At 42.9% G+C, this 21479-nt stretch overlaps 1 protein-coding gene across 4 annotated transcripts in view; it reads left to right on the top strand.

The window, feature by feature from the left end:
• Positions 1-21479, top strand: part of KMT2A (lysine methyltransferase 2A) — a 44521-nt gene that overhangs the window by 2033 nt on the left and 21009 nt on the right. For 2 of the 4 annotated variants that reach the window (XM_068659346.1, XM_068659348.1), the window contains exons 2-16: positions 6261-6330; positions 7697-10365; positions 11612-11789; positions 12219-12453; positions 12891-12955; positions 13740-14108; positions 14725-14798; positions 15620-15748; positions 16598-16711; positions 17884-18030; positions 18303-18398; positions 19102-19222; positions 19976-20089; positions 20438-20622; positions 21246-21419. In XM_068659346.1, coding sequence (XP_068515447.1) covers positions 6261-6330; positions 7697-10365; positions 11612-11789; positions 12219-12453; positions 12891-12955; positions 13740-14108; positions 14725-14798; positions 15620-15748; positions 16598-16711; positions 17884-18030; positions 18303-18398; positions 19102-19222; positions 19976-20089; positions 20438-20622; positions 21246-21419 — 4740 coding nt within the window. The remainder of the gene's footprint in view (positions 1-6260; positions 6331-7696; positions 10366-11611; positions 11790-12218; positions 12454-12890; positions 12956-13739; positions 14109-14724; positions 14799-15619; positions 15749-16597; positions 16712-17883; positions 18031-18302; positions 18399-19101; positions 19223-19975; positions 20090-20437; positions 20623-21245; positions 21420-21479) is intronic. The other 2 variants (XM_068659349.1, XM_068659347.1) reach the window with 2 other exon arrangements.

The following is a 21479-nucleotide window of genomic DNA, read 5'->3' on the forward strand; positions in this document are numbered from 1 at the left end:
TTTTTTTGAGGGGGGGGCGGTGGTCAGCAACCTGTTGTGTTTCTTTTCTTTCCTTTTTTTTTTTTTGATGGCACTGGATCTTTATTGTTTTTTTGTTGGTGCTCCCATTGCATTTGCCTTAAAGCATGCCTTTGCATCTCAAAAGTCTAAGGCATCTTTGAAAGATCTATGGCAGTTTTGCTTTTAGGGCATCTTTGCTTCAAAATAGCTGAAATACGTTCTTGGCACCAGCAGCTAATGAAGGAAGGAAATATCTCTTGGATCTGAAGATCTTTTTAGGTTTTCTATTTAGCTATTAAAACCTGTCAATTATTATATACAGTGGGAAATAAGCTCAGTGGCTTGTTGTCTGTAGGTTGATACTGATCTCAATGCTCATGGGCAGGGAAGGAGCAGACCCAGCATCCCTTTTCCTGCTGTGAAGTTGCAGTTTCCTCATGTTGGGATGGACCAGGAGCAGCTGCTCTTGAGCATTGGGGTGTCTCATTGGCTCAGTTTTCCCATTGCTGGGGAAATTCTGCAAAACGTCTCCCTGGACATTTTGCAGAATGTAGTGGGCTTGATTTCTAATATAGAAGTATCTGAATTTGGGCATGTCACTGCATATCCCCCAGATTTTTGATGATTTTGTACGAATACTTCTGTTTTAGTTCAGTTTTTCACTGAGTTATCTTGAAACCAGCTAGCGTTAAGGGAGCAGCATTATGGTGTTTGATTTTGGCATGGCAGGAGCCGGCGGGGGGGATTTTGTGCTTAGTTAAACTATAACTGCTTGAGAACGGCGGCACTGGTGTGGTGTTATCCTTCTGCATGGTGGCAGTGATGCCTAAGCAATAAGGGGAATTTGATGGTGTTTTCCTGACTTGTTGTGTGCAGTTTGTGACAAGGGAAGTCTGGAGGTGCTGTCTGCCTGGTGCTGCTGTCATTTCAGAGCTCCCTGCCCATCCTGGCAGTCTCACTGGAGCTTTGGCACGGTTATTGTGCTGTCAGGTGTGCGGTGACACTTCCCCTCAGAAACCTGCGTCAGGCCAAAAGTCAGCGCCGAGCTGCAGAGCCTTGGGGCTGAGGTGCCATACAGCAGCACTGACAGCATCCCTCGTAGCACTGCTGCCATTGCCCATGGACCAGGCTCCTTTACGAAGCAGCTGTTAGCCCTGGATGTTCGCTGGTGGCCGCCTTGTTTTGAAACAGCACCAGTTCCACGTGCTGGGAGGAGTGGCTGCCGCCTCCCTGCCTCACTTAACGCCGGAGCTGAGCGTGGAGATGAGTTATTTTTCACGAGGGCATTAAAATTCTGTCTGCCTCGGAATTCCCTTTCCTAATTTGATGTTGAATGGTCGCTGCAAAGCCGCCTGGGTGTTTGAGCTGTGAATTGAGGATCAAGGTGGTTTCACTCCTCACAGCAGGTAAGGCAGCCTCGGATGGAGCAGCAGTGCACACCCACCCCTTTGCTCCAGGGGCTTTTGGACATTGCTCTGCCTTCAATTGGAAAATTCACAGGGCAGATTCTTGCAGGATTATGCCCTTTTGCTATTATTGTTATTATTGGTGATGTTATTAGTTATTGTAATTGGAGTGCCATACTATAGATCTTAGTGCATCACATGTGGAGGAAATGAAAAAATGGCTGTGTGTCTCCGTCAGTTGTTCATCCTTCAGCTTGCTCAGCTGGCTTTCAAGTTCTTCCCTGTGGAGGCTGCATCCTCATCCTCCTGACGGGCTGAGTGCATGGGAGCAGTGCTGCTGGCTTCCACAAGCAGGCAGGTGCTCCTCTGCTGTGCCCGCACGCCAGGGAACGTAAAGTTGGATTTACCCGAGTAAAATGCATGCGGCACCTCCTGCAAGGCACCCCCATCTCCTCCCTAGGCTGAGGGTTGGTTGGGAAGGGGCAGGCACAGGGACTCAGCGGGGAGATGCTGCACCTGGCTGCTCTGTTCAGCACTGGGGGCCACTGAGTGAAGGACAAGTGGGATGCTTCTTGGGCAGCTGCATGCTTTGAGCTAGGTGGCCGTGCTGCACAAGCCCCCGAGGCTATTCCCTCGCTGCGTTTTCCTGTCAGTGTGGAAGTTGTCAGGGTTCAGCCCCCAGTTCAGCCCCATGCACAGCAGCGGGTGAGTTCCTAGGCATCAAGCTAGGGATGCTGCAAAAGGGATCACAAAAGAAGTGATCTTTTTTTCAATGTGATGTGAACTTTTTTTCGTTGAAATGAGCCAGAAAACGTAGCCCAGCCTTTGAGATACTTCAGTAATACAAAGTTTGCTGTTGTTGAAGCTGTTTGTGCATGTGTGAGATGTTTCCAGGCACTAGTCAGTGGCAGTAGTGGTACTGTGGGGCCTGCTCAGTGAGGCTTGGTGCCTTGCCCGAGAGGCGAGCCTTGCCTTGATTTATAATCCCCAGCGACCTTTTGGTGCTGCATTATTCTTTCCCAGGTAAATGAGGTCATGTTCAAACCCATGATGGTTTTTAATCACTCTCCATCTGTCGTGCTTTACGGCGACTTCTGAAAAACTGGAGTGCCCGTTCCTGCTTCGTTTGCCCCAGAATTGAATTTTGACTTCGGACCGGCCGACGGGGTGGCTGAGCCTTGCCCGTGAGTGCTGGTGTTGGGGCCTTCTCACTCGCTCATCGTTCTGCCAGGCTACAAGGCCATCAGCCCAGATTGTGAGAAGTGCTGGGCTGAGCTTGGTGATACAGGCAGGAGCAGCACGGAACAAACCTGAATGACGTACAGCTCTGGCTGCTTCTCGCTGGAAATGAAGCCAAAGGAATTCATTTTTTAAAATCTATTTATTTATGGATCTGTTCATCAATCCCATTGGAAAAGTAAGTTAACAGTCATGGAATAGCTGGAGTTGGAAGGGACCCACAGTGATCAGCTTGAGAATAACGCAGGTTCCAGCTGTGGGTTAGGGCATAAATAGAGCAGGCTGGTTTAATAGCCTCAGACAAAATAATAGGGTCCCAAATTTTTAGTTTTTCTTTTTTTTACGAAGGCATTCCTAGCAGCTACAGTAACGTAGCGGCAGGTGCAGTTCAGGACTCTTGGACAGCTCTTTTATCTTATTGCTGGGAGCTAACACCTCTGCAACTTTGTTACTGCAAGGGAGGTTGGTTTTAATTGCAAGCTTGTAAAAGTTTTGTGTTTGTAAGGCTGTGACAAACTTTCTTCCCATGTTAGGGCTCTTAGTGCCACCACCCACGGAAACCTGAAGCAGAGGGGTTGCCCTCAGTGCTAGGAGCTGTGTCCCTCGGTGCTCCGTAATCGCCAGTCACACACGGCTCCACTAAGGCTGATTTTATAGAATGGCTTTTTCCAGTTTCAGTAGTGTTTTGTGTCTGATCACGACGTGGTTCTCGCTGTTCTTTAAAAGCTGCAAGTTTTAAGTGCCTAGAGACTGCATTTAATGTTAGGGGCATCTCCGTTTTTGCTGCCTGAGGTTTGCAGTAGTTCACCACCAGCAGATGTGTCATACACATGGAGGTCGAGTGCCACTAACTGGTCTTGGAGCGAGGTATTATTCTAATTAAAGTTAAACTTGCCTCTCTCAGCAGGGATAGGCAAGTAATTCAGTCTTGCAAAGTCTTTGCATCTGTTACTCTTCTGGGGAAAAACACCAATATATATCCACGTATACGTGGTGTCATGTATTTTAAACGGTCTGTTGGAGATGTGATGAGAGCAGATCTGCCTTTGGTGACTAGGCTGGAGCTGCAGAGGTGAGGGGTGAGTTCCTGCAGAGGTGAGGGGTCAGTTCCTGTAGATGTGTGCCTTCCTTCCCCCCGCAGCACTGTGCATCTGGAACCAGAGCTGCTCAGCACCGTTCCCGTGCAGGCAGCGAATGAAGCATTGGGGGGTGTTCAGCTGGAGCTGAGCCTTCAAACTGAATTGTTCCATGGAAAGAAATCGTTGCTGTCTTTTCCACCAAGTGGTCTATAGAATCAATAGTTATTGTTAGCCTTCCTCTCAGCAAGGAGATGCATTTTCTTTAAATGTAAGTTTGGCTCTGTGAAGAGCACTCTCTGCTCCGGAGCCTGTAGCTGTCTGCTTGTTTCTCATACTTCCTCCCTAGCTCGAATGCGTGTCTGTCTTAGTCCATGAGGAGGCAGATAAGGTTTCAGGTGAGCAGGCTGCAAACAGGTAAAATACAGAGCAGGCCAGGTAGGTGCACAGCGAGCGCTGCTGGCTGGGGGTGGGAGCGGGTGGGGGAGCAGTGCCGGTGGCTGGGACTTGGTGGCAGAAAGAGCACTGCAGGCAGCATGGAGCATCGCTGGGTACTCTGCTGAGAAACAGGAGGACAAGGAAGAAATAATGTAAATATTTCGTAGTGGGAGTGACGGTTAATTTAACAGAGATGTAAGAGGAAGAAAAGAAGAAGGGTGAAACCCATCGCAAGGTCAGGAACGGGGTGCCGATGGCTGAACTCTGAAGAGAGAATGGTGGGGCACAGAGGGCAGGGACTGAACCGGGATTTCAGAGATCTGCAGCTCTGTCTCCTGGAGCAGCACTGCTCTTGGGCAGCTCAGCACTGTCGTGCAGCACACTCCCTGCCCTGACGTCTGCAATTAGAGCTGAGGTATTCTTCCCAGCTCTTGTTCAGGAGGCTGTTGCTTTAACAACCTCCTGCTTGTGGCATTGAATTTTGTTTTCCTGGGGAAAGCGTGCTTATACACACCAAGTAAGCGTTATTTGTATGAATATTTGGCCTTTCCCCATGCCTAAGATGCACGATATTCGCGTTGTGTCTTTGAGAGCTCTGCAGGTACCCCTCTTGGTAGCCTAATGCGGAAAAAATCGCTCAGGGTGGGCGGCCGTTCCCGATACCCTTCTGAACCTCTCTGTGCCCACGCAGCCTGCGGCTTCTCTGCCTGCCTTCTCTGCCTCACTGTGGAGAGCATTTCAGCCTGATATCTCAGCAAGCAGCATCCCCTCTGGTGGCGCCAGGCCCCTTCCCCGGCCGCAGCCCTGCGCACGCTGTTTACATCTCGCCGCGCGCCCACGTGCTGTGGGAGCGGCGCTGGGCGTGCGGCGTGGAGCATGCGCTTGGCAGCCTTCAGCCACGGCTCCCTTCTCAGCCGGGTGTTACAGGCGGCGTGCAGCCGAGCCGTGGCACCTCCAGAGCAGAGCAGGGAGCCGCTTCCGAGCACGCAGCCGGGGCGTGCGACGCTTTAAAGGAGCGAGCAACAAGTGGTGTGGCCGGCCTCCGAGGAGAGAGGGGATTTAAGAACGGAGAACGTAGCTGCTTGAGGTGAAAGTGCATCAGGAAACCTGGGTTGTCATCAAAATGGATTGTCACAGGGTTTGGTGGCACGGCGTGAGGTTTTACACTTCTGCATGCTCCCTGGAAAAAATGGCTTAATCTGCACAGAGCGCCCTTAGCATCAAATCGGAGTATTGATGGGCTTTGCTGCATCAAAAAATGTCATTTCATAAATCAGCTGTCACTTCAAAAATCGATGTTTTCTAGCCTGAGTTTGTTTCCTAGTTGTGTCGCGCCTCAGGTCGGTGTTCCTTTGTTTGTAACCTGCACCTGGCCTTCTTACAGCGCTTGTTGTAATGGTTTTATTCCTGAGTCTTCAAAATTTCTGTCATCTCTGTCAGGTTAAAAAAAAAACTTTAAAATAGAAGGAAGAGGCCCCCAAACTGTATGCTTCCTTGCAGAGGCTGTGAGCACTGCTGTTGACTCTGGGAGCAGGGGCAAGGCCTGCAGGGAGAGGCTGCAGGGAGCAGAGGCCCTGCTGAACCTCCGGGGCACTCGGGCTTACTTAGAGACCTCAGCTGCTGCTGGGCCTCCTCCAGTCTCTTAAATGAGTTTGGAAGAAGTTATTCTACAGTGGTACTACAAAAATAAACACGGAGATGTGTGCTGGCTGTTTGCTTGTTTGTTTGTTTAGCTCAAGTAGCTCCTTAGGGTACTTTGACTGCTAGCCCATGGAGTGATGTGTTCTTGGTGCTTTGATACGAGCAGGCGTTAAAGGATTGTTTTCATAGGTACTTGTCCTCTCTTTCCCCAAAATTCCTCCTCATTGTCTAGTTGTAAACTATAACTGCTTTGTTTATGTATACAAATACATACATATTGATATATCTATAAAGAAAAGTGGTATTTCCTTTTTAGTAATTGTTTGCTTGAAGAACAAATGTGGGTACGTTACCTGGGGAGAGAAAATCTTCTAGCATCTCTTCATGCCTTGATAATGGTTAAGTGTGTTTAAATGTTAACATCCACATCCTCCAATTTCCATCTACTTCTCTGTTGCAGGATGAACAGTTCCTAGGTTTTGGTTCAGATGAAGAAGTCAAAGTACAAAGTCCCACCAGGTCCCCCACAGGTATGTGCATGCAGCAGGAACGGATGTTGTCTGAGTGTGCTGCTTTGTGGTGGTTTTGTCATGTCTTTCCTGTTTGTTGTTTCAAATCTCATCCACCATCAAGGCCATAACCACACTTTGGATTCAGCTTAGCTTTGGATGCTGTCATTGTGGTGTTTTTAGATCTGATCTGCTGCGGAACAGGGAAACGTTGAGTAAAAGAGTTATATTGATGAAATTGGTATCTGAAGCCTGAAGTCAGTGTTTTAAAGAGGCAGTTATTGTAATGGTTAGGATCTAGTTTCAGGAATGTTTTCAGCTATGGGTAGACAGAAGTAGTCACGAGGTGCAAAAGTAAACATTTCTTTACAAAATTCCATCTAAGATGCAGTTGGAACAATTTAATCTTAAGAAACAGTAATAAAAAATCCCATGTAGAACATCTTAATATTTTTCAATAAACTCATCTCCTGTAACTGGAACCTTCAATTTTTTTTTTTAATAAAACAAATACAGAACGCTTAAGGATAAGCTATAGTTAAGTTCTTGTATTATTTTTTTTTTCAAGAAACTTTCTAAATGTAGGATCAAAGCATGACGGGATGCACACAAACGAGTTTGGTTTTGATTTAGATTCTTGTCAATAAATGCTCTCACCACAATACTCTACTTGGTTTGGCCTTGCCAGCAAGTTCTGTTGTGGAAAGCCATACTAATAGGGTGTTTCAGATGAAGAATGAAGTACATTGTCAGAGCTGTGTGAAGACCCAGAACTGGAATAGCTGGGTTGGTGGGTATGGATTGAAATGCATTGGTAGAGGTGAGTAATCAAGGCATGCACATCTGCTTGATCCTTCCAAGTGCAGTCCTGAATGCTAAATGTATTTCAGAACTAAAACCATTTTTTTAGTAAGATACCTTACATCAACTTCCCCTTGTATGTTGTTCTTGCCTTACTGACTTATCCATTAGATGGATGGCACTAGTGAAGAGGGACATTTTTTTTCCTTTCAACTGTGATCCGTTTTGTTTTGTTTAAAATAAATTTTGAGTGCATTTGAAACGTTACAAATCTGCTTATGAATTACCATTTTCTTTTGCCATTGTATTGATGGTGGTTTTGTGCAATGGCATACATGGTCCTTGTAGAAAAGCAAGCTTGCATTTTAAAAAAATTATCTAAATCTCCTTTTTTATGCGAAGAGGCTTGTGAAGGAGGTCTTTACATGGATGGATAAAATTTTTGTTGGTTGATGAACTGAAAAGTTTTTGGCAATTTATGTGAGTCATGATTTATGCAGAGTAAATACTTGTGTGACCTGGATAAAACTGAGCCAACACTTAGAGAAATTTAATGTGTCCTCTCCATTCTCTACTTCCCTCGTAGTTAAATCTAGTCCACGAAAACCTCGTGGGAGGCCCCGGAGCAGTTCTGACCGAAGTTCAGCTGTACTATCAGACTCTTCATCAGTGTGTTCCCCTTCAAGCAAGTCTGAAACCACACCCATGGAGAAAGTAAAGAAGAAGGAATTGAAAAGTGGGGAAAAAAGACGAGGAAGACCTCCAACACTTACTAGCGTGAAGTTCAAATTGTCACAAGTAAAAGGCACATCAGATATTCAGAAGGGAAGCAAAGAAGAAAAAGAGAGTCTGAAAAAAATCAAAAGGTCGCCATCCACTACGTTTCAGCAAGCAACTAAAATTAAGAAATTAAGAACTAGTAAACTCTCTCCACTAAAATCTAAATTTAAGCCTGGGGCAAAACTTCAGATCGGGAGGAAAAGCGTTCAGATTGTGCGCAGGAGAGGAAGGCCACCGTCTTCTGAACGTTTAAAGACTTCCTCAACCTTAGTCATAAATTCGCAGCTGGAGAAACCCCAAAGGATACGTAAAGAAAAGGATGGCACACCACCTCTCACAAAGGAAGAAAAGACTGCTGTCAGACAGAGTCCGCGCAGGATTAAGCCTGTTAGGATTATACCTTCTACAAAAAGGACGGATGCAACAATTGCTAAGCAACTCTTGCAGAGGGCTAAGAAGGGGGCGCAAAAAAAGATTGAGAAAGAAGCAGCCAAACTGCAGGGCAGAAAGGGGAGAACCCAGCTTAAAAATATCCGACAGTTCATTATGCCGGTCGTAAGCGCTATCTCTTCACGGATTATTAAAACGCCCAAACGGTTCATTGAAGATGAAGACTATGACCCTCCTATTAAAATATCCAGACTAGAATCCACACCAAACAGCAGGTTCAGCGCTACTTCTTGCGGATCCAGTGAAAAATCCAGTGCTGCTTCTCAGCATTCATCTCAGATGTCTTCAGATTCCTCGCGGTCCAGCAGCCCTAGCGTTGATACATCTACAGACTCTCAGGCTTCTGAGGAGATGCAGACGCTTTCTGAGGAACGAAGTAATACTCCAGAAGTTCACACACCTCTGCCTGTTTCTCAGTCCCCTGAGAACGATAACAGCGATAGGAGAAACAGAAGGTTTTCGATAACGGAAAGAAGTTTTGGCCAGAGGACTGCTAAAAAACTCTCAGCCTTGCCAAGTGTGCCGCAGCAGCAGTCGTCGTCCTCTCCTCCTCCCCCTCTGCTCACTCCTCCCCCACCACTACAGCCCGCTTCCAGCATCTCAGACCGTACTCCTTGGCTCATGCCTCCTACCATACCGTTAGCCTCCCCCTTTCTTCCTACGTCTGCTGCACCAATGCAAGAGAAACGGAAATCAATTCTGCGAGAGCCAACGTTTAGGTGGACTTCTCTAAAGCATTCCAGGTCAGAACCACAGTACTTCTCATCAGCAAAATATGCCAAAGAGGGTCTTATTCGCAAACCAATCTTTGATAACTTCAGACCCCCACCACTAACACCGGAGGATGTTGGCTTTGCATCTGGCTTCTCAACACCAGGTGCTACAGCTCCAGCACGGCTGTTTTCTCTTCATTCTGGAACAAGATTTGATATGCACAAGAGAAGTCCTCTGCTGAGAGCTCCGAGATTCACTCCAAGCGAGGCCCACTCCAGAATCTTTGAATCTGTAACTTTGCCCTCATCGGTTGGTCGAACCACTACAGGAACAGCTGCAACAGGTGTCTCCTCTAGGAAACGAAAGAGAAAAGTGTTTAGCCCTATCCGCTCAGAACCCAGATCTCCTTCGCACTCCATGAGGACAAGAAGTGGGAGACTTAGTACCTCTGACCTGACAACTCTCACCCCACAGTCTTCTGTATCTTCCTCATTAACTAGCATTTCTGTTAGTTCTCTTGCCACTAGTGCCTTAAATTCAACTTTTACTTTTCCTTCCCATTCCCTAACGCAGTCTGGGGAATCAGCAGAAAGAAGCCAGAGACAAAGGAAGCAGACTAGCACTCCAGCAGAGCCTTTCTCATCTAGTAGTCCTGCTCCTCTCTTTCCTTGGTTCACTCCAAGTCCCCAGACAGAGAGAGGCAGAAACAAAGACAGGGCGACAGAGGAACTGTCCAAAGATAAAGACGCTGATAAAAGTGTGGAGAAGGACAAGAGCAGAGAGAAAGACAGAGAGAGAGAGAAGGAGAACAAACGGGAGTCAAGGAAAGAGAAAAGGAGAAAAGGGTCAGAAATTCAGAGTAGCTCTGCTTTGTTTCCTGTAGGTAAAATGCCCAAAGAAAAAGTTGTCAGTGAAGATGTTGCAGCATCATCTTCTGCAAAAAAAACTGCCGGGCGGAGGAAGTCTACAGCAATAGATCCCGTGGCAGATGTTTCCACTGCTGCTCTGGTAGATACAACAGCCATCAAAACCAAAACATCCAAGAAAGGTAGAGGGGGGTTGGACAAATCAGATCTGGACCTCAGCCCCACTGTGCCATCTTTGGAGAAAGAAAAAGCTCTGCGTCTCTCTACTCCTTCATCAAGCACTGTTAAACATTCCGCTTCCTCCATCAGCTCTATGTTGGCTCAAGCAGACAAACTGCCGATGACTGACAAAAGGGTAGCCAGTCTTCTGAAAAAAGCAAAAGCCCAGCTGTACAAGATTGAGAAGAGCAAGTCCCTCAAACAAGCAGATCAGCCAAAAGCACAGGTATTTTTTCCCCCCTTTTTTTTTTCCAGAGGGCATCTCCCTTTGAATTTGCAGTGACAGTCACACGTATCTTTCATATTGTGAATGTGAAGAGTTAATATGCCAAGCTAAGTAGCCATTAGTGCAACAGATGGTAAATGATACAAAAATGAGAAGGCATGGGCAGAAGTTGAGGGGGAGAGAAAGCTACTGCATAGTCAGTTCAAGGGGGAGCTGCGTGCATTTTTAGAGAACAGTGCAGTGGAACTGTTTATTCGGTTTCTCTGTGTAAATCTAAGCAAAGTAAGCATCAAGGGTAGTAGGCATTTTTAAAAGCATGGTTCTAGCAAACTGCAATAGTCTTTCTAAAGATAAGTTGATATTGGTTTCTCTCTCTCTTTTAACTTTACCCTATGATGATCTGATCTGTTACTTATGGGAAGGAGTAAAATCCATTGGGGTTTTGCATCTGCTTGGAGGACTGCTTCCTACTGCTGGCTTCTCTTCCTTCTCCCCATTTCCCCCACCCCAAAACCACTGTCTTCTGCAGTCCTTTTTAGCTGTCGGAAAGGTAGATGTTTTCTGATAGAAATACACTTTCAGGGAGGATTTTCTTTGTTCGCTTTCCCAGATAGTGTTAAAAATCAGTGCACATTTTAAATAAAAAAATTCTTAAGCTTTTGTCCCTGAAAAGAATAAATGTGTGCTTCTGTATGCCTGGCATGTTTATACTAAGAAGCCCAAGCCCTTGCAGTTAAGTCTTTGGGTGGAATTCTTTATTAGGAAATACGTCAGAATCCTAAGTTAAAAATGTGGAAAATGGTACTAAAATGCTGCATTTCTTTTATCACCTCAGTAAACACTATCCCCTCATCTTAAAGGTTTGCTGCTACAAAATCGATCTTCTGACAGATCAGTTAATGCTCAATGTTAGTCTGTTTACCCTAATTCCAGTCAACTCTGAATTTCTGATGTCAGTGCCCTAATAACATACGGCTTCATGAGTGAGTTCACTGTCCAGTAACAGGTAGAAACTTACCTTATAATTCCAAACGAGTAAAACTTCTTGTCCTTTTGAGTTTATCCTCCCTTGGATATCCAAGGCTTAGAAGGCTGATAGTCTTTACTTTTATCCTGACCCTTACAAAATGCAAGCGGAGGTATAATTTAACTCTTTTTAGGTTATTTAGAAGTTTTTGTGTGTGGCCCGGTCTCGTTTTTGTACCTCTCTTAAGAATACTGTCTGTTTTCCTCTTTTGAAATCTAGGGACAAGAGAGTGATTCATCAGAAACGTCAGTCCGAGGACCACGAATAAAACATGTTTGCAGGAGAGCAGCTGTTGCACTGGGTCGTAAGCGAGCCGTGTTTCCTGACGACATGCCCACTCTGAGTGCCTTACCATGGGAAGAGCGAGAGAAGATACTGTCTTCCATGGGGAATGACGGTAGGTTAAGTCTTCCAGTTTTCACTTGTGGATTCACAGAAGGTCTGCTTTGTTGACTACTTGGGTTAGTGGCATCTCTAATAGATATGGCTACATCTGAACCTGTAAAGATGAGGACATCGAGCAATTAACAGGGGATAGTATATTAAACTGATCTGGGCTTTTTGTTAAAATGCCACTCAAATAGGGTCAATCCTTTTAACCATTGTGAATTTTTATAAAAGTGCTATGTGATACACGTTAGGGCTGTGTATATCCACGTGTGTATTGTGATATGTACACATACACAAACAGCTTGTATGGTCCTGCGGATCTGCAGATGAAACTTACACTTAATAGAATAAATTCCATGAGCTCATTAGATGCTTCTGAAACGTTGTATGACTTCAGTAAATTCACATTAGATTTTTTATTATTTTTTTTTGACAGATAAGTCATCAATAGCCGGCTCAGAAGAGGCAGAACCTCTTGCTCCACCTATCAAACCAATTAAGCCGGTAACCAGAAACAAGACACAGCAAGAACCACCAGTGAAGAAGGGGCGACGGTCAAGGCGCTGTGGGCAGTGTTCAGGCTGCCAGGTTCCAGAGGACTGTGGTGTCTGTACTAACTGTCTGGACAAACCCAAGTTTGGTGGGCGTAATATAAAGAAGCAGTGCTGCAAGTAAGTTTGTGCATGTGAGAAATTCTTCAGCTAATTCCTATGCAGAGTAGGATGAGCACATCCACATTCTGAGGTAGGAAACAACAGATTTAACCCTCTCGTGCAGGCCTGGAATGAATTTGGCCTGGGCTGAGGGTGGATCACAGTAAAACGCAATTAAAAGCAATTTAATTTAGGAGAGTATATCTAGAATCAAGGTGTGCTTTTTATGACATTCTTTTTCTGAAGTTCAGTTATAACTTATTCTCCCCACTTTGAAGAACCTGGCATAGCACTGCAAACCATCTGGAATGAGACATGAGAAAAATAGGAAAAATAATTTGAAGAAAGGGAGTGTATTGATGATAGCTTAAAAAAAATTAAATATTTATGGAATTCTCTCTGTGCTTGCATTTTTCTTCCAATATGTGATTACACAACATATTCTTTCTTTGTAGGATGAGGAAATGTCAGAATCTACAGTGGATGCCTTCTAAAGCATATCTCCAGAAGCAAGCTAAAGGTAGGCTGAAAGATTTGGCTCAAGTGTAGGATAAGAAAGAAATGTTCATACCTTAAATTGCTTTTTATGCTGTCATTGCAACTACACTGAGCTATGAAAGTTTAGTCTGAAATTAAATGTTAACAGGGAACCTGTCTGTTCTGCTGTTGTCACATGAAAGTTGTAGGAGTAACGTGAGTACAGACAGCGTCCGTAATCCATAACTGTCTTTTTCAGCACTAGAATTGTAGTTTCTCCTCCCTTTTGTAGGGAACTGCTGCGGATAGCTGATCAGTCTCCCCTCAGCACTTCAGGTGAACCAATTCTCAGATATTTCTATGTTTCTGAACGACATGGGGGCTGATAAATCTCTTGGCACTTCCTTGTCTCTGACATCAGGCTTAAGTGAGCCATCGTATGTATTTTGCTAAATCCCTGCATCCTGGGACTGGACCTCTGGAGGTCTGCATGTTAGTGTGACGGTGGCCAGGTGGCTGTCTTGAATTCCCTAAACTTTTCTATGCTAAGTCTGCTTTCTCTTTTGCACAGTTAAGCTGTGAAGCTGCATTACCACATAAGTACTTTGCTTACCAGTCTGTCAGAATAGAGGCCCACAATATTAGAACACAGGTTGTAGTATAAGACAAGTACATTAATTTTACTGACTTTTTTTTGGATGAGTACAGTTATTTCTTCAATTGAATGAATAAACAAAATGTTTGTTTCCTAATCTTAAAAGTGCAGTGAACTATTTGAAGTTGCACAGTTATAGCTGCTTTAATTTATTGATGCTTTTTCTTCGTAGCTGCAAAAAAGAAAGAGAAGAAATCCAAGACGAATGAAAAGAAAGAAAGCCATTCTGGAAAGAACCAGTTGGACTCTGGACAGAAACAAACTCCTCCAACTATTTTATCAAGAGAAGACAATGCCATAAAGAAGAGCAGTGAACCTGCTCGTAAGCCAGTTGAGGAGAAACATGAGGATGGGAATTCCTCTACTCCTCTGTTGGAGCCCAAACAGGTCCCTGCACCTGGTGCCAGAAAGACTGGCAAACAAACATCTCAGCCAGTACAGCTCCCTCCTCAGCCACCAAGCTCAGGACCTTTGAAAAAAGAAGCTCCTAAACTTACCACTTCTGAGCCTAAGAAAAAGCAGACTCCACAGCCAGAAATAGGTAAATGGGACTGTTTATCTTCAATATGTTTGAATCATGTTAAGTAACAGGAGTAATACTGCTAAAATCTGTTGGATTTTAAAACTGATAAATGCTTTATAACCTGGTGAAATTAAAGCAAATTATTTTGGGAATTTTGTTTAGAACTGGCTTTCTTTTATTGAACTGCATTATGTATTGGGACGGGAAAAAAGATGAACACCTTTAATGTGATTTTTAGCCATTTAGTCTTGGCAACCTTGAAGTATATTTTCAATACTGTGAAGTTTACTGACTGTTTACAGTCTGAATGTGAAACAAGAATGTAATTTTTTCTACTACAAAAACATAAGCTACTATTGCACGTAGTACAGAACAGCATGGAAAGTGATCAAAAAAGGCAGCTCCAGGACTTCTGTTGCTTTACACCTGGAACACTTCAGACTTTTAGCAGAGCAAGTTCAACTGGCCACACCTTGCAGAGACTGCCCCCGTCGTAGTTGGTGACCACCAATGACGATGGGAAAATTCCAGTCTAAAATTCATCTCTCATTACACAGCTGACTTTTTCCCTTTTCTTCTCCACAGGTTGCTGTTAGTTACTTGAAATACTCATAATTTTTCCCCCCCTTCCTAGGCACAGAACAAAACAAACAGAAAAAAATTGCTCCCCGTCCAACTTTCCCTGTGAAACAGAAACCAAAAGAAAAGGTGAATACTGCTTTTTGTACACAGTCAATAAATTTTGAGAACCTGAATCTTTTGTCTATCTAGAAAGTAAAACTGTATTACATAACCCTTTTGCTTTTTACTTAAAATATCTATAGGAATTCAGTTCTGTCGCTTTTCCTTGGGATGCTGATTTAAGACTGATCTAGCTTGACTCCTAACGCTACTCAAGATCTTTTGTGGTATTTAAAAAGAAAGACATTTTCAATCCTATCAAAGAGAAACATGTAGATTCCTGTGATTTGAGCAAGTTATACAGATGTTAGGCTTTACCTTATGTCAGTATGTGGGTACAAAATTACCTGCCATATGTCTATATCCAGCTTAGGAGTTAATTTGTTCTAAGACTTGTATGGTTAAAGGTTGTCCATTAAAAAATAAATAAAGAAAGAACTACCTTTGTCTTAGAAACAACTTCATTATGGAAAAAAAATAGTTCATATATTTAAATCTGAGAGATAAATGTATAGGTAGGTACTACTTACACCCAGAGTTGCCCTACTGCAGCGAATTAAAAAAACAGCACTGATAATATAGAGAATAACATGATGCTAGGGGAAAATGCAGCAAATTGAATTAGAAATATATTTGTGTGTGGAATGCTCTTAAAACTGATTGCAAAATGGTTACTTTCTTGCAACTCATTAATTTTGTGATGGTTTGGCTGTGGGTTTTTGTTGTTCTTGGTTTGGGGTGTTTGTCTTGTTTTGTTGTATATGAATTATGTGTAGTGTTTAATGTAAATACTGTTTAAGCTTTAATGTTTGGGGCTGGGATTAATGCAGGCTCCTTTACTTGACTAGGAAAAGCCCCCTCCTATAAGCAAGCCAGAAAGCAGCACGCTGAATTTGCTCAGTACTCTGACTAATGGGAGCAGTTCCAAGCAAAAGCCACCTACAGATGGAGTCCACAGAATCCGAGTGGATTTCAAGGTAGAGGACAAAATGTTTTAAGTATTTGAATATTAACTGACTCTAAACACTGGAAGTAGAGTCCCTCAAGAATGCTGACAGTGACTTCTAAGTTTGTATGTCTGGTCCCATTCAGTGAGAATTGTAAATAGGAACCTTTCTGACGTGATTGACTTTTAGAAGTTTGTTATGCCTTTTTTTTTCTTATAATTAGAGTACTGGATGAAGAGAGACTTTAAAGCTTTAAACCTTATCCCTCAATGTGAGGATGAGCAAGAATTTGAGGTTTATGAAGAATTATTCCATTAAGATGGAACTATAAAAACCTTACCTCAACTTGAGTCAACAAGATTTGGGGAAAATGTTAGTAATTTGTAATTCACAATACTTTGGGTATATCTGGGGTTTTAAACTGATAAATCATGTATTTTATTTTTTTTTACAGTGTTGAAATAATAAAAATTAACATTTTCCTAATAATTTTTCAGTCCATCTATAAGTGTTAATACTGGAGATTAGAGTGAGATCTCAAAAGTGTTTTATACAAATATGAAGTTTTAATAAAGTGTAATTATTCTGAAATTTCATTTTTAGTAATAATCGTGCAACTGTGAAAAACTTTGTCATGCTTTTTAGGCTTGCTTTCTGTAGAGAGAAAGTTAGTGTATTATTGAACTCTTGGCAAGAACAGTACCAAGTTGTAACTATTGCAATATATGTTATAAAACAACCAAGATAAAAGTTTAAAATAATTTCTGTTTTAGAACGCCTAATTACAGAAACAGAATGCATAACACAGCAATGTGAGCACTTTATGCTGATGTCGTATTTCCTTATTCTGCATGGTGATGTATCCTTTTGTACTTTCAGGAGGACTGTGAAGTGGAGAATGTTTGGGAGATGGGTGGGTTAGGCATCGTGACCTCGGTACCTATTACTCCCAGGGTGGTGTGTTTTCTCTGTGCCAGCAGTGGACATGTGGAGGTAAAGCATTGTGTTCTGCTGTTGATGACTTAGTTACAGCACCATGTTGTTACCAAAAAATAATAATAATCCCTAAAACAGAAGAAATTAAAATAATACCTGTAAATCTGTCCTTGCTAGACTCTGCCCTAAGATACTAAAATGGAAGGTATTTGAATTCACTTTGAGAACTTCTGTGGTGCTTAGTTTAGAAATGAACTCTGTTAGACATAAGGAATGGCACTTTCAAGAGCCCCCTGCATCTCTTCTTAAATGTAATTTGGAATCCCCCAGCAGAGGTAAAGCAGTGGCTTTTGCTTTCTGTTAACTTGAAATTGGAAAGATCGCTCAGTTTTGCTGAAATGGTGGTAGGCAGTGTTGATTTTCCCAGGTATGTCTGTATCTACTAAGAGTTGCAGACCAGTACTGAAACGTGACTGGCAAGGTTTTGGTGCTGCATAAACAGCTGAATTTTGGCTTAAGTTTTGTTAAATGCATTTCCAGGAAAAGACAGGCGTCTTCTCAAAATGTTCAGACTAGCTGTCCTGGGAAGGTGATGCTAGCACTCTAGAAAAGGTGAAAAATACTCAAGGAGAGTGGGGTTAAGTTCTTCACGTGAACAGCAATGCACTTGAGGATTATGGAGATCCAGTGGCACATGGAGCCATCCCCTTTTTAGTCAGTTGCTCAAGTGAACAAACAATTCCTCTGTCCTGCTTGTGCCTGCAGTGTTTGTGCCCTAAGGACTGTGCTTTTTCTAGTATGTCTGTCCTTGTAGAGGATCCTTTGAGCTTTCAAATGGCCCATACAAGCTAAACAGAGGGAAAGATGTCTCTTTGCTCTGAACGTGCCTTCCTTGTCCACTAAATGTTTCTTTGGGTGTGGTTGGCTTGTGTTACAAGGAGGGAGGGAAATCCTGAAGAAGCCTGTAGGCCTTTACCAATTTACCAGTACTCAGAGCATGTAGATAAAAGGTACCAGACTATTTGCTGGTAGATGCATAATCTGTGCAGACAGGCATGTATTTAGGTTATCTGCAGTACACACTCAGTTTCCCCTATAAAATATACTCATAGATATTCTCGTACTGTCAGCTGTAAAGCAGAATTCAAAGTAGTAAGGAGTGCAAGCGGGCTTGTTTGGGAATTAAGAAAAGGTTTTGACTTGCTAAAACCGCCCTCTCCCCCTTGCAGTTTGTGTATTGTCAGGTCTGTTGTGAGCCTTTCCACAAGTTCTGCTTAGAGGAGAGCGAGCGGCCCCTGGAGGACCAGCTGGAAAACTGGTGCTGTCGTCGCTGCAAGTTCTGCCACGTGTGTGGGAGACAGCACCAGGCCACCAAGGTACCCCAACCTCCAAGTGACCCAGCTAGGCTTCTCTGCGCTGTGCCCAGAGCTTTTTGCTCTCACCCTCAGCTGGTAACTCGGACAGTAGACAGTGGAGTTCACACTCTGTGTGCAGACTGCTGCGTGCGGCTGTGAATTTATCTCAGTTCACTTAGTTGCAACTTCTCCTGTTTCCCTGAATAAGGGATCTAATGTAAAATGAAAATGTCCAAGATTTTGCATCCTTTTTAGGGTTTCTGTTCCAATACTCTTTCCCATTATTCTTGTAGCAGCTGCTGGAGTGCAATAAGTGCCGAAACAGCTATCACCCGGAGTGCCTGGGCCCAAACTACCCAACAAAACCCACCAAGAAAAAGAAAGTTTGGGTAAGATTTTTTGAAATTTCTTTTGGGGATGATTGATTTAATTGATCATAATGCTACAGGCCAAAGTGCTGCAGTTGACTTGCTCCTGTGCACTGATTTATCAGCTTAAGGAAGGATGCCTCTTGCATTGGAAGATGCATTTGGGAATAGGTTTCTTGATGAGGTGGGTTTGTGGTAAAGCAGATGGGTCTTGAACAAGTAGCATTATCAAGGCATTATACCTTTTTTAGTTATAGTAATTCTTCTGATCATAGTCGCAGAACGTGGAAGAAGGTCTTCAGAATTGAAGCATTTACTTTGTTAACGAACTTACCAGTTGATAGTGGTATTAAGAGACAGTTTGGATTCATGCTCTACTTTGTGTCTTTCAAGTTTTTGTTCTAAACAGGTGCAAAAGCCTTGCCTGTAACGTATTTGTTGATAATAATTTTTAAGAGTTTTCTACCACGTTGTATTCAGAGTTGGAAAACTGATAAAATAAGACTTTTTTTTTTTTTTCCCCTTTTTGCATCAGCATCATCTTACCATAAAGGGAGGGAGCCCTTCTCCTTATAGTGGAAACTCTGTTGTTTGGAACTCCTTGTTCCGTTGTATAAGCTATCAGCACTCATTAAATAATAAAATTATGAAATGTATCATTAGTACAAAAGAAAAGCCAATGGATAAAAGCAAATAACTCTTGCCAAACATATTTGTCTTCCAGATATGTACCAAATGTGTTCGCTGCAAGAGCTGTGGATCAACAACACCAGGGAAGGGGTGGGATGCACAGTGGTCTCACGACTTTTCACTGTGTCATGATTGTGCCAAACTCTTTGCAAAAGGTACGTAAAATTGTAATTGTTTACAGCAGGTACCTTCTAAGATTCTGTCCTTTAAGGAGATGATGTCAGTGGAGATTGAAATGAGAGCCTCAGGCTGGTGAGCTTATCACTGGCACAAACAGAAAGGGAACCTAGTGCTGGGGCTGTGAATTGGAGCAGTATTGTTTGTGTAGGAAAACCACATACATCGTTTTACAGAGCATAATGAAAGTAACTATTGTTTTATTGAGAGAATTGAGACTTCACCATTAAGCACTGTACTGGATAAAGCAGTTATTACAGACCTGTTGATCAACGGTTTGAAGCAGCACTTGAAGAAAAAGGTATTTTAAAGGTCTTCTGGCTTAAAAACAGCACATTTTGTATTGTAAAGTGGTTGATCTTTACGTTAGTTACTGTGCATAAGGCCTTTGAGTATAGGAGGGCGCACGCTGGGGGAAAAATCTCAGGGTAAAAAATCTTGACTATTCCACTTAATTTCTTGCCTGTATATCTTTCCAATTTTCATTCTACTCTGTAAAGCTAGTTCATATAGTATTTTTATTAGTCTCATTACACCCCACAAAAAAGTGGGTAGCCATTCTTTCAGGCAGGGGTTTTGGTTGTTTTTTGTGGCCATTGATTTCAGTGTTGTAAAAGTAGATGCAACTGTATTGGTTTCAGAGAGCTGATTTCTTAGCACACCAGTAAGTAACCAACTAGCCTGTAAGGTGTGACAGTTGAGCTTCTGGTAAAATCATACCTTATTTTCAGGAAATTTTTGTCCTCTCTGTGACAAATGCTATGATGATGATGACTATGAGAGTAAGATGATGCAGTGTGGAAAATGTGACCGCTGGGTCCACTCCAAATGTGAAAACCTTTCTGGTAAGTCAAATTCTTATCTCCTCACCCCTTAAGTACATGGGGCAGCAAATAGACCAAAGCAATCCAATTTTAGACCTTTCTCCTTGAGTGTTGCATTAACACCCTCACCTGTTGTGATCTGCTTGAAAAATACCTATGAAGTAGAATGATATATCAGTGACATCCTGAAAGCTTAGGACTTGTTTCAAACGCGGCATCACGCGATGAGTTACACAAGATGCTTTTTTTACACAGAGGGTGTTTGATTTAAACAGTAAGTGTGCTATACAGAGTAGGGATTTTTCCCAGTATCTGTCCTTCAGTAACGTAGTTCAGATTACTATTTGCTCTTTTTTTTTTTGTCTCCAGATGAAATGTATGAGATACTCTCTAACTTGCCTGAGAGTGTAGCATACACCTGCATTAACTGTACAGAACAGCATCCTGCAGAATGGCGTCTTGCACTGGAAAAGGAGCTGCAGGTTTCTTTAAAACAGGTTTTAACAGCCCTATTGAACTCTAGAACTACTAGCCACTTGCTGCGTTATAGGCAGGTAAGCTGAAGCCTCATTTCCTGTTTCCAGGAGTTGGACTTGATGATCCTTGTGGGTCCCTTCCAACTCAGGATGTTCTATAATTATAGTCCATCTTGAAGTGTTGCCTGGCATTTGATTTAATTCTGGTATTGCTGTGCATCACACTCAAAACTTTATTGTACTTAAATCACAGTACATGTTATTTGCTTTTTTGTTTGTTTGTTTTTTAAAAAAATTTGTTCATTACTATGGGAATAGAGAAGTGGATATCTATGATTATGACTTTTGAGAATAAAAGAAAAATAGGGTGGTAAAGTTATTCAAGGAATGGGGCAATTGAGGTCTCTGGTGAAATGCATTTAGTCTTGAAAAACATATTCAGAAATAGGACTTCTGAGAAGTGAGCTTCATCCTCATGGCTGATCACTGTCCTGCTGTGTGCCTTACAGGTAGCAGCAAAAAGCTGGTTAAAATCTTTTTATTTTTGTCCCTGTGTTTTGGATGGGAATTCAGAACTTGAGTCTCCTCTGTTTCGTGTTAACGAGAATCTCTGTGCCTATGAACGTACAGGGGAATACATCATGAGTAGCAGCCACGCTTCAATAGCCAATGTCTGTCTGTCTGGTTGCTGATGTTAACAGGCAGCAAAACCACCTGATTTAAATCCTGAGACAGAAGAGAGCATACCATCCAGAAGCTCTCCTGAAGGTCCCGATCCTCCTGTCCTAACAGAAGTCAGTAAACAGGAGGAGCAGCAACCTCTGGATCTGGAAGGAGTAAAAAGAAAAATGGATCAAGGAGGTTACACTTCTGTGGTATGTCAGAGTTGTAGTTCTCTATTCTAATAATAGCCTCTGAACTGCTTTCTGACCTGT

Source organism: Anas acuta, chromosome 23, assembly GCF_963932015.1.
Source record: "Anas acuta chromosome 23, bAnaAcu1.1, whole genome shotgun sequence".
NCBI classification, from domain to species: domain Eukaryota; kingdom Metazoa; phylum Chordata; class Aves; order Anseriformes; family Anatidae; genus Anas; species Anas acuta.